This window comes from Balaenoptera acutorostrata, chromosome 11 (assembly GCF_949987535.1).
Source record: "Balaenoptera acutorostrata chromosome 11, mBalAcu1.1, whole genome shotgun sequence".
NCBI lineage: Eukaryota > Metazoa > Chordata > Mammalia > Artiodactyla > Balaenopteridae > Balaenoptera > Balaenoptera acutorostrata.
Genome location: NC_080074.1, coordinates 4,192,798 through 4,207,462, shown reverse-complemented (window position 1 = coordinate 4,207,462; position 14,665 = coordinate 4,192,798). Strand labels below are relative to the sequence as shown.

The following is a 14,665-nucleotide window of genomic DNA, read 5'->3' as shown; positions in this document are numbered from 1 at the left end:
TGATGGATTCCTAAATAAGACACCAGAGGAAGCACTGCACAAACGCTGTGATTAAATAACTGTCAGAGCGGAGCCAGCCCTCCTCCACTTGTGCATAGAATCCCATCCCCACTCGCCCACTCAGAAACTCTTCCCCTGAAAGTGTCCCCTTTCTCTCCGGCATCATCCCTTTCCCCTCTTTACTCCCGTCATTTCACCAGCGTATAATGTGCTCTCCTGTTTTCCATCTTAAAAGTGTCTTCCCTTGACTCTGTGTCCCCCTCAGTCCATTATCCCTTGTCTCTATCCCGCGACTGCTACAGAAGATAGGTCACTTGGTGTTTACAATATGCGATGAAAGATTATTTCATCCTTTCTTCTCAGGATTAATTTTCTCTTCACTGAAGGGAATAGATGATCTAACAAAAAAACCAAAGGAGCACATTTCTGAAACTTTTTATGAACTGGTTTGTCATTGATGAATAAATCAGTTGTTTGTTTGGTGGCTTGGCTGTTCATTGATACCCACCAGTCAGAGAGCGTAGATCTTCATAGACCTATTTTATGTTAGGTATATTACGAGTTGTTCACAATTTATGTAGTTGCCATTATATCAGTTAATACATTTTTTATTGTTACGAGATTCACGTCACATAAAGTTAAGCACTTTAAAGTGAACAATCGAGTAGCATTTAGTGCATTCACAGTATTGTACAGTCACCACCTCTGTCTAACTGGAAGCATTCTCATCACCCCAAAAGGAAACCCTGTACCCATGGAGCAGTTGCTTTCCATTTCCCAGTTCCCTGAGCCCCTGGCAACCACCATTCTGCATTCTGTCTCTGTGGATTTGCCTGTTCTGGATTTTTCGTATACATGGAATCCTAGAATTTTGTGACCTTTTTTGTCTGGCTTCTTTCAGTTAGCATAATGTTTTTCGAGGTTCATCCACATTGTACATGTATCAGTGCTTCATTTCTTTGTATGACTGAATAATATTCCATTGTATGCATAGAATACATTTTTTGTTTATCCATTCATTTATTGATGGGCATTTGGGTTGTTTCCACCATTTGGCTCTTGTGTCACTATTTGGCTGTTTAGAATAGTGCTGCTCTGAACATGTGTGTACATATATTTATTTGAGTACCTGTTTTCAGTTCTTTTGGGTATATACCTAGGAGTGGAATTGCTGCGTCAATTTTATATTTAAATTTTTAAGAAACTGCCAAACTTTTCCATAGCAGCTGACTATTTTATATTTTTACCAACAGTGTACAAGGTTCCAGTTTCTCCACATCCTTGCTGACATTTGTTTTCCTTTTTTTGGAGTATAGTTATCCTGGTGGGTGTGAAGTGGTATCTCATTGTGGTTTTGATTTGCATTTCCCTAATGACGAATGATGTTGAACATCTTCTCATGTGCCTTTTGGTTATTTGTAAATCTTCTTTGGGGGAATGTCTATTCAAGTCCTTTGCCCAGTTTTTTTTTTTTTTTAAGATTCTTTTGATGTGGACCATTTTTAAAGTCTTTATTGAATTTGTTACAATATTGCTTCTGTTTTATGTTTTGGTTTTTTGGCCGTGAGGCATGTGGGATCTTAGCTCCCTGACCAGGGATCGAACCCGCACCCCCTGCATTGGAAGTGTGGAGTCTTAACCACTGGACCGCCAGGGGAGTCCCCTTTGCCCAGTTTTTAATTGGGCTTTTAAATTTCATTGTCAAGTTGTGAGAGTTATTTATGTATTGTGGATACTAGGAATTATGTTGAATCTGCAGATCCACTTGGGGGGAATTGCCATCTTAATGATATTGAGTCTTCCGGTCCATGAATAGGGAACATCTCTCCATTTATCTAGGTCTTCTTTAATTTTTCAATTGTATCAGTTTCAAGTAGATGGCTTGCATCTGTTGACAGAGTTGGAAGGACATTACTGAGGCAAGAAGGAAAGTGGAAGTGATACTTCTCACTACCTTCTTGAAAAAGGCAGCCAGTGATATTACTGAATTTTACTTGGAATTCAAGAATGCAACTTTGTTTCAACAATGAAACTTAAACAAATTTTATAGTATGTTAGTTCAAGCCTAATGCAAATCTTTTCAAAAGTGTTCTTGTTCCCTGATACAGTGCCTGTACTATCTTTTGACTGTTTCTCTGTGAGAACCTTACTCTTTGTAGATTTTTAGCAGGGTATCTGTGCCAGTTTTCTGTTACCGCTCTTGAGGTAAGAACTATAATTACGTTGTCAAAATAATATTTAGAGTATTATTTTCAGAGAATAATTGCAGTGGTGTGACGAATATATTATGCTCATCCAATTATATGTAAACATAAGCATGAGTTATTTTAATTGAGTTATTGGTGTTGTTTTTGGCCTTTGTTCTTTTCTAATCTGTAAAAATAATGTTGGGCTTTTTGAGGGGCTTTGTAACATTTGCAATATTTAGATAAAGATCACTTGATAAGCTGTTTGGTAAAAGTAAACTGTCACTTGTACTTGTCTGGAGTTTTATTTTCTTGTTTCTAGGACATCTTTAAACCTTTTCCTTCCCAGAATTATGTTCTGATTCAGAGTGCTAATTTTTAGTTGCCTGATGAATTGTTGGGTTGTTTGGCTCTCAGACTGACTTATATTGTTGGCTTTTTTTGTGTGTTAAATTAAATCTTACAAGGATTTCAGTGTTAATACTCTAAAATATTCAGCAGAAATAGAAATGTCATTTTACACTACGACTTTAAGATGAAAATGAAGGTATTATTTTTTATTATGAACATTTTATATAATTTCATTATAGAGTAATTTTTAAAAGTGAAAAGAAAAATAATCATTGTATATGCCAGCTACATTAGACAAACACTTGACTTTTTTTTAGTCATTCTTCAGTATTTATATGTATGGGTATGAATGTGTACTTGCAGTTTTGTATCCTGCTTTATTTTAGATTATAATGTTAATTCAGTTTTGAGGTTCTTGGTTCAGCATTTTGTCTTCATAGTTTTTTATCTCAGTGTTTTGCTTTTTGGCCACAATTTCGCAACTCTTCTTTGAGCAGCCAGTTGTCGAGTTACTATGAATAAGTGAATAGCACAGGCACATTACACGCCTCAACCTTTTTCATCTTTACAGCTGCTCTGCCTTTGAGCTATTGGAGCAGCAGCGACAGGCTTTGAAGGGAAGGCCTGGGTTCCGGAAAAGTCTGAGGACAGAGGACCTGGGCTCCGGGCCTGGGTCAGTAGGCCCATCCCTCCCTCCTAGCAAAGCAGGGATCTAGGAGGTTGAAGGTCTTTGGAAGTCCTCTTGCCCTTAGAAACATCTCCTGGTTGCTGCCTGGCTGGGATTTCCGTTACTAGAGCAGGATCTTTCATGTCACCTCAGGCTCTCCTGTGGCTCCTTCCTTGATGAGCTGATTCCTGCTGCTGAGGAAGAGTCCCCGCTTGTGTTTGCCGGCCTTGCTTCTGCCACTTGCAGGCTTCATGCCCCAGGCCAGTTACCTGACCTTCTGAACTTCGGTTACTCTTTGCAAGAGGGGGATAATATTAACCCCGACCCCGTACGGTTGTCGCGGGGGTTAGATGACATCTTACAGTTAGAACGCGGTGTCTGGCACCTAGTAAACACTCAACACATGCTAGTTATCCCTGCTACTGTTACCTCATTCCTTGGTTCTCGATGCTTTATTCATGCTGGTCTTCAGTTCCTCAGAAGTGTCTCGCTCTCTCTCCACTCAGGGTCTCATCACAGGCCACTCTCTCTGTGTGGACTGTCCTGGCCCCGAAGGAACCACTTGGAAAACAGCAAACAGTCGGGTGCAGGCGCTGATCCCGCAGCATGGGTGCCAGGCAGGGGTAGCTGGGGCCTGGCACGGAGGGCTGAGGCTGAGGCTAGTCAGGCACTGGCTTTTAGTTGTGTGACCTGAGGAGGGGGCTGGGGCAGGGGTGGGCGTGCAGGGATTCACGGTACTGTCTGTTCACCGCACAGCGCATGAGTATTTTAAGTATTTACTTACCAGCATCGCATACCCGTGAGAACTGGCCGACTGTTCACGCTCTTCTCTTGGTGTGCGGGGTCTGGGGCCCTCACCTGCTGCTGACTTGGGTGACGTGATAAAGATATCTGCCTTACTGTGACAATTAAATAAGAACTTGTATAAAATAAAGCACTTGGAACGGTACGTGTCGCGTTAGTGATTGTCTAATGTTGGGTGTCGTTCTGGTTACGGGGCTGTTGTTACTCGGCTTTGAGCTTAGCCCTCTGTGCTCTGTTTCGTGGTGCAGGGGCTGGGAGTCCCGAAACACATTTCTCCTCCGCTTTCAGTGAGGTTCAGCCAATGAAGGATCTAGTGGGGACCAGAAGGCAGGAGGGGAAAGGGTGACTCGCCCCCTACTCGGGTCTCCCCTGGAGGGTTCCCTTTCCAGCTTCCTTCCCACTCGGAAAGCCTCCTAGTATTTCCTAGAGACACCACTGTTAGCTGGCCCGGGCCCTTCTTCCACGCGCCAGAGGTACCAGCGGTAGCCTGGGCAGCCCCTTCCACAGAGGCCCGGGTTCCGGCTCTGCAGAGCCCCTCCAGGCTTCTGGGTTCTCACAACCTTACCCTCTTCCCTTTGTGCCTCCAGTTTGAAGGGTGGTAGGTGGTGGTTTCCTGTAGCCTTAATCTCTGTGTTACCTCAGTGTTGCCTTTTTAGTTGAACTAATTCCATATATTAAATTTTCTTTGTTAAAAAATAGTTTGGTTTCTGCCTGTCTGACTTGGTCCCGACTGATTGAACTATTCTTATTTTCTAAGGTTGTGCTTGATGCCATCTTCTCTTGCTTCCCCTGGGGCCCTCTTTCCCTTCGTCACAACTTCCCTCCCTCCCTTCTCTCCATCTGCTCTGCCAGCTCGGGTACAACCAGGAGAGACAAACCGCACTGCAATTTGAATAGGGAAGATTTAAAATAAAGAATTACTAACTATAACAAAGGCTTGAAATAACAGGGGATTGACTACTAAGAAGTAAAGAGAATGCCAGAGAACACAGGGATTGCAGATACAAGGAGCAGCCAGTGCCCCCAGAGCTGAGATGAGTGTCCAGGGAAGAGGCTGCCCTCCCCCTAGGCCTGAGATCCAGGCCTGCTTGGAGAGGGCACGGCTGTGGCTCACGGGGTGGTGGTGAAGCTGCCGAGGGGTGGTGTTGGTGGAACTTGCTGGAAATCCACCCTCTGGGGTGCAGGGGGGAGTCGTCCACAGAGAGCTTCCATGACTTGAAACTGGCTTCGAAGCATCCTGAGGAAGTTCCTGGCTCCTGGACACTGCTGGTTGGTCCTGCTGTGCGAGAGCTCCTCACTGGAGAAGCTGCAGGAGATGAACGCCAGAGAAACAGGAGAAGCATGGCCAGAGGACTACCCAGAACCAGGAAGAGAGAAACTCGGCTCCCTCCAGCCCTCCAGTGCCCCTCCAGCGCCTCTGCCCACGAGGCCGTATGTGCCAGCTGACAAAGGAGACCTTCAAAGGGCCCGCCTTTATGTTTGCAGAGCAGGCAGCGAAGCTAAGAGGCAGTGATTGATAACTGGTGCTCAAAGATAATTTAAATGCGGTCTGTTCACAGATGGCAAAGAACTTTAGAGAACCTTTAGTTCCTAATGCATTACATTCTCACACACACTTTGATATTTTCTAATTTTTGCCAGTGTGGTGGGTGTGTAGTACAATCTTGTGGTTTTCCCGTGGGTTTGAGTGCTTTTTCTTTTGTGTATGTATATATATATATAAATATGTATATATTGGGTGGGCCAAAAGGTTCGTTCAGTTTTTTCCGTACAGTGGCGGTAGTGGCACTCAGTTGTCCTTAACTTCATTCAAAACAATTTTGTTAAATTGTAGGTGACAGCTGTCATATCAGCGTGCATTTAAAAAAAGACTTATCAAAATTGGTGAATTTTTGTGTAGCCATTTTAATATCGAAGATGGAAGAAAAAAAAAAGCAACATTTTTGGCATATTATGATTTATTATTTCAAGAAAGGTAAAAACGCAACCGAAACGCAAAAAAAAGATTTTGTGCAGTGTATAGAGAAGGTGCTGTGACTGATCGAATGTGCCAAAAGTGGTTTGCGAAGTTTCATGCTGGAGATTTCTCGCTGAACAATGCTCCACAGTTGGGTAAACCAGTTGAAGTTGATAGCGATCAAATCGAGACATTAATCGAGAGCAGTGAAGGTTTTACCATGCGGGAGATAGCCGACATACTCAGAATATCCAAATCAAGCATTGAAAATCACTTGCACCAGCTTGGTTATGTTAATTGCTTTGATGTTTGGGTTCCACATAAGTTTAAGCGGAAAAAAACCTTCTTGACCGTATTTCCTCACGCGATTCTCTACGAAAACGTAATGAAAACGTTTCAGGGTTTTTTTGCCACATTGTGATGCGGAACTTTCCCAACCAGAGATCGAACCTGTGCCCTCTGCATTGGAAGCGTGGAGTCTTAACCACTGGACCACCAGGGATGTTCAAACGTTCCATTTTTAAAACAAATTGTGACGGCCGATGAAAAGTGGATACTGTACAATAACGTGGAGCGGAAGAGATCGTGGGGCAAGCGAAATGAACCACCGCCAACCACACCAAAGGCTGCTCTTCATCCAAAGAAGGTGATGTGTATATGGTGGCATTGGAAGGGAGTCCTCTATTATAAGCTCCTTCTGGAAAACCAAATGATTAATTCCAACAAGTACTGCTCCCAATTAGGCCAACTGAAAGCAGCACTCAACAAAAAGTATCTGGAATTAGTCAACAGAAAATGCATAATCTTCCATCAGGATAATGCAAGACCGCATGTTTCTTTGATGACCAGGAAAAACTGTTACAGCTTGGCTGGGAAGTTCTGATTCATCTGCCATATTCACCAGACATTGCACCTTCAGATTTCCACTTATTTAGGTCTTTACAAACTTCTCTTAATGGAAAAAATTTCAATTCCCTGGAAGACTGTAAAAGGCACCTGGAACAGTTCTTTGCTCAAAAAGCTAAAGTTTTGGGAAGATGGAATTATGAAGTTGCCTGAAAAATGGCAGAAGGTAGTGGAACAAAAGGGTGAATATGTTGTTCAATAAAATTCTTGGTGAAAATGAAAAATGTGTCTTTTATTTTTACTTAAAAACCGAAGGCACTTTTTGGCCAACCCAATACATACATATATATATATATATATATATATATATATATACACACACACACACACACGTATACATATATACACACACGTATACATACATATATATATATTCTGTGGAGATTTGGACAAATGTACAAGGACATGTATCCATCATTGTAATATCATACAGAGAAGTTTCACTGCCCTAAAAATCCTCTGTGCTCTACCTGTTCACACCCCCTCCTGTGCCCTAACCCCTGGCAACCACCAATCTTTTTACTGCCTCCATAGTTTTGCCTTTTCCAGAATGTCATAGAGTTGGAATCATACAGTTTGTAGCCTTTTCAGATTGGCTTTTCATTTGGTAATATGCATTTAATGTTCCTTTTCATGGCTTGATAACTCATTTCTTTTTAGTGCTGAGTAATATTCCACTGTCTGGATGGACCACAGTTTATCTATTCACCTACTGAAGGACATCTTGGTTGCTTCCAAGTTTTGGCAGTTATGAATAAAGCTGCTATAAACATTCACGTGCAGGGTTTTGTGTGGACATAAGTTTTCAATTACTTTGGGTAAATACCAAGGAGTGTGATTGTTGGATTGTATGCTAAGAATATGTTTAGTTTTGTAAGAAACCACCAAACAGTCTCCCAAAGTGGCTGCAGCATTCTGCGTTCCCACCTGCAGTGGATGAGAGTTCCTGTTGCTCTACATCCTTGCCTGTATTTGTTGTCAGCATTCTGCATTTTGTCCAGTATTCTGCAGTTTTATTTGGTGAAATAGTCTAAATGTGTCAACTAGGTTGTTATTAAATCTTATTTAAATCTTCTAAATATGGTGATTGTTTTGTCTGCTTATTTTATAATTTACTGGGAAAGGTATATTATTATTGCCGAATTTAATTGTGGGTTTTTCTCTTTCCTCTATACTTTTGTCAGTTTTTCTTTACTATATATTTGAGACCATGTTATTAGGTGATTCCAATTTAAAATTATACCTTTCTGTGAATTAAGTAATTCTGAAATGACTTTTAAAAAAATTTCCAATAATACTTTTTGCCTTAAAGTTTATTATGTCTGTTTTTTTTTTTTTTTTTTTAATTTCTTTCGTGTGAGGGCTTTCTCTAGTTGCGGCAAGTGGGGGCCACTCTTCATCGCGGTGCGGGGCCGCTCTTCATCGCGGTGCGCGGGCCTTTCACTATCGCGGCCCCTCCCGTTGCGGGGCACAGGCTCCAGACGCGCAGGCTCAGTAGTTGTGGCTCACGGGCCCAGTTGCTCCGCGGCATGTGGGATCCTCCCAGACCAGGGCTCGAACCCGTGTCCCCTGCATTGGCAGGCAGATTCTCAACCACTGCACCACCAGGGAAGCCCTATTATGTCTGATTTTAAGTGGTTGTATGACTACCTTCGTAGGCTGGTATTTGCCTCGTATATCTTTTCACCATTCTTTAACTTCCAATGCTTCGATAGCCTTATATTTTACATGTCTTGTTTTAAATTGTATATTGTTAGATTTTAAAAGATCCAGTCTAAGAGTAACTGTCTTTCAATTGGAACACATATTCCAATGATATTTAATGTGATTACAGGTATATTTGTGTCTACAGTTACAGTGTTTTAAAGAAGTTAATTAATTTTGTATAGAGTACATTGTTTTGGTAAGGCATTTTAATATTAACATCATGCCCAAAGTTTCATTGTGGTGAGAGACTTTTATAGTTAAAAGAAGCAAACAGAAACTTTCTGTTTAATAACATGTGGAGTATTTCTAACTAAGATGTATTTATTTGGTGTTTTGAAAAATTCTTTTAATCATGTATCTTTTTTGCCTTTATAAATCCTCAGCTTTTCGCTGTGGTCTGCAATTTTTAGGCAATATTGCCTCACGGAATGAAGATTCCCAGTCTATTGTTTGGATGCATGCTTTCCCAGAACTCTTTTTGTGAGTATATTGATAAGAATTTTTCTGACTTTTGAAAAGATTGTGGTTATATCAGTTCCAAAACAGGGGAAACTAACCTTTGGTAACAGAACTCAGGACAGCAGTTGCTCTTGGTGGGTGGTGGTGGGTTTAGTACTGGCTGGGAGAGGGCACAAGGTAGACTCGTGGTTTCCTGGGAATGTTCTGTATCTTAATCTGCGTGGTGGTCACATAGGTATATACACATCTCATAATTTATTGGGCTGTACATGTAAGGTTTATGCTCGTCATTGTATGTCAGGTTTTTTTTTTTTTTTTTTTTATTAATTTTATAGCTACTGTATTTATTTATTTATTTTTTATTTTTTGGCTGTGTTGGGTCTTCGGTTCGTGCGAGGGCTTTCTCTAGTTGCGGCAAGTGGGGGCCACTCTTCATCGCGGTGCGGGGACCGCTCTTCATCGCGGTGCGCGGGCCTTTCACTATCGCGGCCCCTCCCGTTGCGGGGCACAGGCTCCAGACGCGCAGGCTCAGTAGTTGTGGCTCACGGGCCCAGCTGCTCCGTGGCATGTGGGATCTTCCCAGACCAGGGCTCGAACCCGTGTCCCCTGCATTAGCAGGCAGATTCTCAACCACTGCGCCACCAGGGAAGCCCTGTATGTCAGTTTTTACTTTAAGTAAATAAAAGTTTTGGTTAAAGTAAGGAATGCTGTTAAGGACACTTTTTTTATAAGAAAAAAGCCATAAAATATTGAAGTATGGGCAATGAATTAATCATGTATTTATTAATTGAGCATTTCTTATATGCTTGGCACAATGCTATATGTTTTGGTAGATATGGAGAAGTATAAGATGTGGATAACCAATCTGTTTATGTAGATTGGTTCATGGTGTACTTTCCCTGGTGATTTGCTACTGTGTTTTGACCAGCTGTGTTCATAAGAAGTGGAGCATGGAGATGAAAGGTGAGCAGGTGATGGAGGAAGGATAGGTAATAGGAAAGGCCCCATCCTGGGGCAGGAGGCCTGGCTTCTAATCCAGGTTCTGTTGCCAACCAATGGGGTATCTTTGGTGGTGGCAACAATATAAGCAGCAGAGCAGCTATCGTTTGAATGCCCAGAGCTGGGTCTTTTCCGTATATTTCCCGTCCTTTACCCTTTGCCCCGTGGGGCAAGCGGTACTGTCCCTGTTTGGACAAATGAGGGAACTGACACTTATCACTGGTAAATGGCGTAGCTGGAACGGGAACCCCATGCTGCCCTCTGGATCCAAAGCCTACGCTCTTTAAATACCAGTTGCCTAAGTTCTGTGCTGCCTTCCCTGGTTGTATAGGTTTTCTGGGCTCATCTGTATGGTGTAAGGATCAGATAAACGCTTATGTTATCTCTAGCTCACTGAGCCTGTGACCGGTTCTCAAATTCCTGCAGGTAAATAGAGTTGAAGGCATAAAATCTTTATGGTTAATAATAATTGAGTTTAGGTTGGAAGGAAAGAATTGTGGAATTCAAGCTGTAGAAATAAAAATTACCATTTTTGAGAGTTCACTCCTTTCCAACACTTTGAACACCTCCTCTCTGCCAGGCTCTGAGCTGGAGGAGTGGGGTAAGGGTGCCTTAGATATATTCACCGCTCCCCCGCAGCCCGTGCTGTAAGCGTGTTGTAGTGTAAGAACCGATGCATTAATAACAGGTGAATCCGGCCCTGAACAAGGCCGTCGGAGGAGTTTACTTGGCAATTGCATGGTGGTTTTACATTCGTTATCAAATCTGGTCCTCACAGAAGCCCTCTGAGACAGGCCAAGGAGGTCTTGTTATTATATTCCATTTTTATGTCAGAAAACACACTGAAAGAGGTTATGTGACTTCACTCTATATGTGTTTGTGAGACAGATACAACCAAATTTGAATTCAGCTTTGGCAGGTACTGGCTTTGTGCCTTTGGGCAAGTAAAGTCAACACATTCTTCATCTATAATATAAGGATAATACCTCCTCTAGAAGAGTATTATGAAGTTTAAATGAAAGAAAAAAAAATCCTGCCATAGTGCATAACCCATAATATAATTGAAAATTGATAAATTAGTGACCTTTCTAAGATCACATAGCTGATAGGTGGATGAACCGGGAGTTATACGGAGGCTTTTGACTCCAAATTTTATTTCTTGCCAATATATCATCTTTCCCTTAAACATTCTGTCCCTCAAACTGTTAAAGAAATGTCTGTAGTCATTGAAGTATCATTTTTTGCCTTTTGATGTTTTTCCTAACAAGAATGAACATTTTAATATTTTAATGCTTTATAAATGTAATCATTTTATCTTTTTCTTTAATCAGATGTCATTTGCTTTTTGCCTCTGACTCATAAGTGAACTGCAGCTTTTGTATTGGGTACTCTGTGTCGTGACTAATTTTCAATTTGCTATTTTTGCCATAAATTATGTACTTGTTTAAAAGTGTTGTAATTCTTCATTAAATCCTTAAAAATATCAGTATATACTGAACTTGTTAATGAGATTATTATTATTTATGAGTTATAATCATGTTTTATCATGCTGCTAAGTTGGGCTAACACCCTGATTTCTTTATTTGGAAGGTCTTGCTTAAATCATCCAGACAAAAAAATTGTTGCCTACTCATCAATGATTTTGTTCACATCCCTTAATTCTGAAAGAATGAAGGAGCTGGAAGAAAACCTCAATATTGCGATTGATGTCATAGAAGCTCACCAGAAGCAGCCTGAATCGGAGTGGCCGTGAGTATCTTGTTAGAAATGTGGCTGCTTAAACATCCTGACATCACTTTCCTGGTAGAGGTTTAAGTAAAAGTTTGAATTATAACAATTGAACAATAAGTTAAAGCTTTACATATGTTGAAAAACTAGGAAAAGATCCCATTTCTAGCCTTTCTTGTTTGTAAATAAATATGTGTTTCTCTGATGTCCTTTCTATTCTGACTTCTGCTTTGGATGGAATATATTTTTGATCCTCTCCCAAGATAATTTGTTCTATTTTCCATAAAGCTGGAGTATTACTTACAGGCCCTAAATGTCTTTGTGGCATTTTATGTTTCTGATTAGTGGGACCTCACCTCCCTCATAAAATATTACCACAAAATTTCTGCATTTACAGAAATAGTAATTCTGCAAAAGAATTTAATTACAAATTTAAAGTTTATAGCTTAGAAAATATTAAACGTGATTGAGACTCTTCTTGTTATAAAGGTCTTTATCTTTGGTTCTTCTCTTGAGCAGGTATAGGGTAAGAAAGTCAACGCAATGAATTCTGAGTGAAAGTTGAGAATTTGCTTGTAACTTCGTGTAGCCCCTGGAATGGAAAGTATATTATATTTAGAAAAACAGTCCCAGCAGCTAACATATAAAAACTCATGCATAATTGACAGCCATTTAAATGACCATTTTTGAGTTGCAAGAAAAAAATCTACCTGTCACTGGCATTCCATCATCATTGCTTTGTGTATCTAATATTATTTGCCGCCAGGATTATACACTCAATGTTATGCCAGAAGGTGGTGTAGCAAAGAATTCCAATTGTCTGTGTGGATGTCCAGACAGAACGCTTTTTTTCTGCCTGTATTGTAAACTGTGAGAGACAGTTCTTATCCTTTAAATAGTGCCAAAGTAAAAATGCTGCTATCTTTACTCACTAGTAGATGTTTACTATTTGTTGAATGAAAGAAAGAATAAATGGATTTTACTCCTCATTGTTTTGACCTGAAAGCAGCAGAAGAACCAGACCCTAGCTCAGGGTTTAAGTTCACCTGAACTTCTTTCCAGAGAGGCTGCCGGAGCAGAAGTACCTGGGGAGCATCCCAGGAGGCACCACAGAAGTCAGGAAACTGAGCGTTTGTTTTGATTTTTAGGTAAATGAGGAACCTTAACTAAGGCACTGAACTTCTGTGGGCCTCTTCTTCCTTATTTCTAAAATGAGAGAATTGATTTAGGTTAGAAGTTTCCAGACTTTTGAATTTCGTGTCCCATATGTTGTCTTGAAGGCATGTGGACATGGTTACAAACTCACTGGAACGGTTGGTTTGGCACAAGGACTGTTGGGTAGCAACACTGCCTGTCTTGCTGTCTGCCTGTCTGAGCTTGAATGGCAATACCTTAAGATGTCATTCTTGCCCTTTGCTCTGATGACTTTACCTTTTTAATTATATTTGGTTAAAGCGAACGAGCCAGTATTCAGTTCCGGTGACTTTTAAAGCATTTGGTTTTGCATTTGACTGGTTACCTGGTGAGCACAAGCTTGACGTCATTGCCACTCAGTACTTACCTGAATAACTCAGAAGTGCAAAGGAATGCTTAGGAGATTTACCTGAAAAATGAATAGTCCATCTGCACCTCTGTGGGTACTCAAGAGTTTTTCCTGGGTTGATCCTGCACATCCGGGAGCTGCCTGTCTGTACTTCCCTGGTTTGGGGCCTGGCTTACACTGAGCAGTAGTGCCCAAGTGGCTTTGCTCTATCTTATTGAGGGCCCACCGTGAGGACATTGCTGAGAGCGCTGCCCGCAGTGTCACAAGAGAAGGGGCTCTGGTTTCTCTGCAAAGACTAATTGCCCTTTTCATGAGGGATCTGATTTGCTTTTATCTTGGAAAACCCGTGGATTAGAAACTATTCCTGCTTTGTGCAGGCTTCTAGGAAATTCAGAAAACATGCAGATGCTTGCTTCAAACATTAATTAATTAATTCAGTAATTATTGATGGAGTTTTTGAAGTGTACCAGGTACTGTTCATGGCACTGGAGATTCAAAATTAATAAGATGTCACGTTTTAGCGAGAGAGACAGATAATGAACCTAAAACCCCAAATAAATGTATAACAAACGTCAGATAAATTGGAAGAAAAATACACAGAATGTGTACTAAGCTGTCCCTTAGAATGGTACTTGACTCATAGTAAACGCTGTATAGTATTAGCTAGTATTTTATTAGTAGTAATACAAACATGATTGGTACAGAAGACGGACAGTGGAACAAACAAGAATCAATGTTGGATCTTTTTTTTTTTTTTTTTTGGCCATGGCATGCAGAACCCCTGCAGTGGAAACGTGGAGTCCTAACCACTTGACCGCCAGGGAATTCCCATGTTGAATCTTGATTAAGTACTCTGGTGAGGTGATGTGACGCAGAGTAACTTTGTGCTACTTTAAGATTTGGAGGTCAAGGAAACCTTTCCCGAGTTGGTGACATTTGAACCGAGAACTGGGTAGCCAATCATTGGAAGATCTGCGGGTAAAGGTGGAGACAGATTGGGAAGAACAGTCCCAGCAGTGAATACACAGGGTGCAAAGACCCCAAAGCAGAGGCCTCTGTCGCAGGACTAGGGAGCCCAGGGTTTGGACAGCATAGTGGGTGAAAGGGGTACCTGGAGGCCAGTGATGTGGGGCTTTGTGAACCAGGAAAAGGCGATCGATTTACTCTTTGCCATGAGAGGCGATTGGGGAGTTTTAAGCAGTGTATGGAACGACCTGGTCTGTATTAGTTAGTTAGTTAGTTATACATACTTATTTATTTTTGGCTGCGTTGGGTCTTCGTTGCGGTGCGCAGGTGTCTCATTGCGGTGGCTTCTCCTGCTACGGAGCACGGGCTGTAGGCGTGTGGGCTTCAGTAGT

General features: G+C 41.3%; 1 protein-coding gene across 1 annotated transcript in view; it reads left to right on the top strand.

Moving 5' to 3' along the window:
* Positions 1-14,665, top strand: part of ATXN10 (ataxin 10) — a 156,191-nt gene that overhangs the window by 29,260 nt on the left and 112,266 nt on the right. The window contains exons 4-5 of the mRNA XM_057556206.1: positions 8,962-9,058; positions 11,627-11,785. Coding sequence (XP_057412189.1) covers positions 8,962-9,058; positions 11,627-11,785 — 256 coding nt within the window. The remainder of the gene's footprint in view (positions 1-8,961; positions 9,059-11,626; positions 11,786-14,665) is intronic.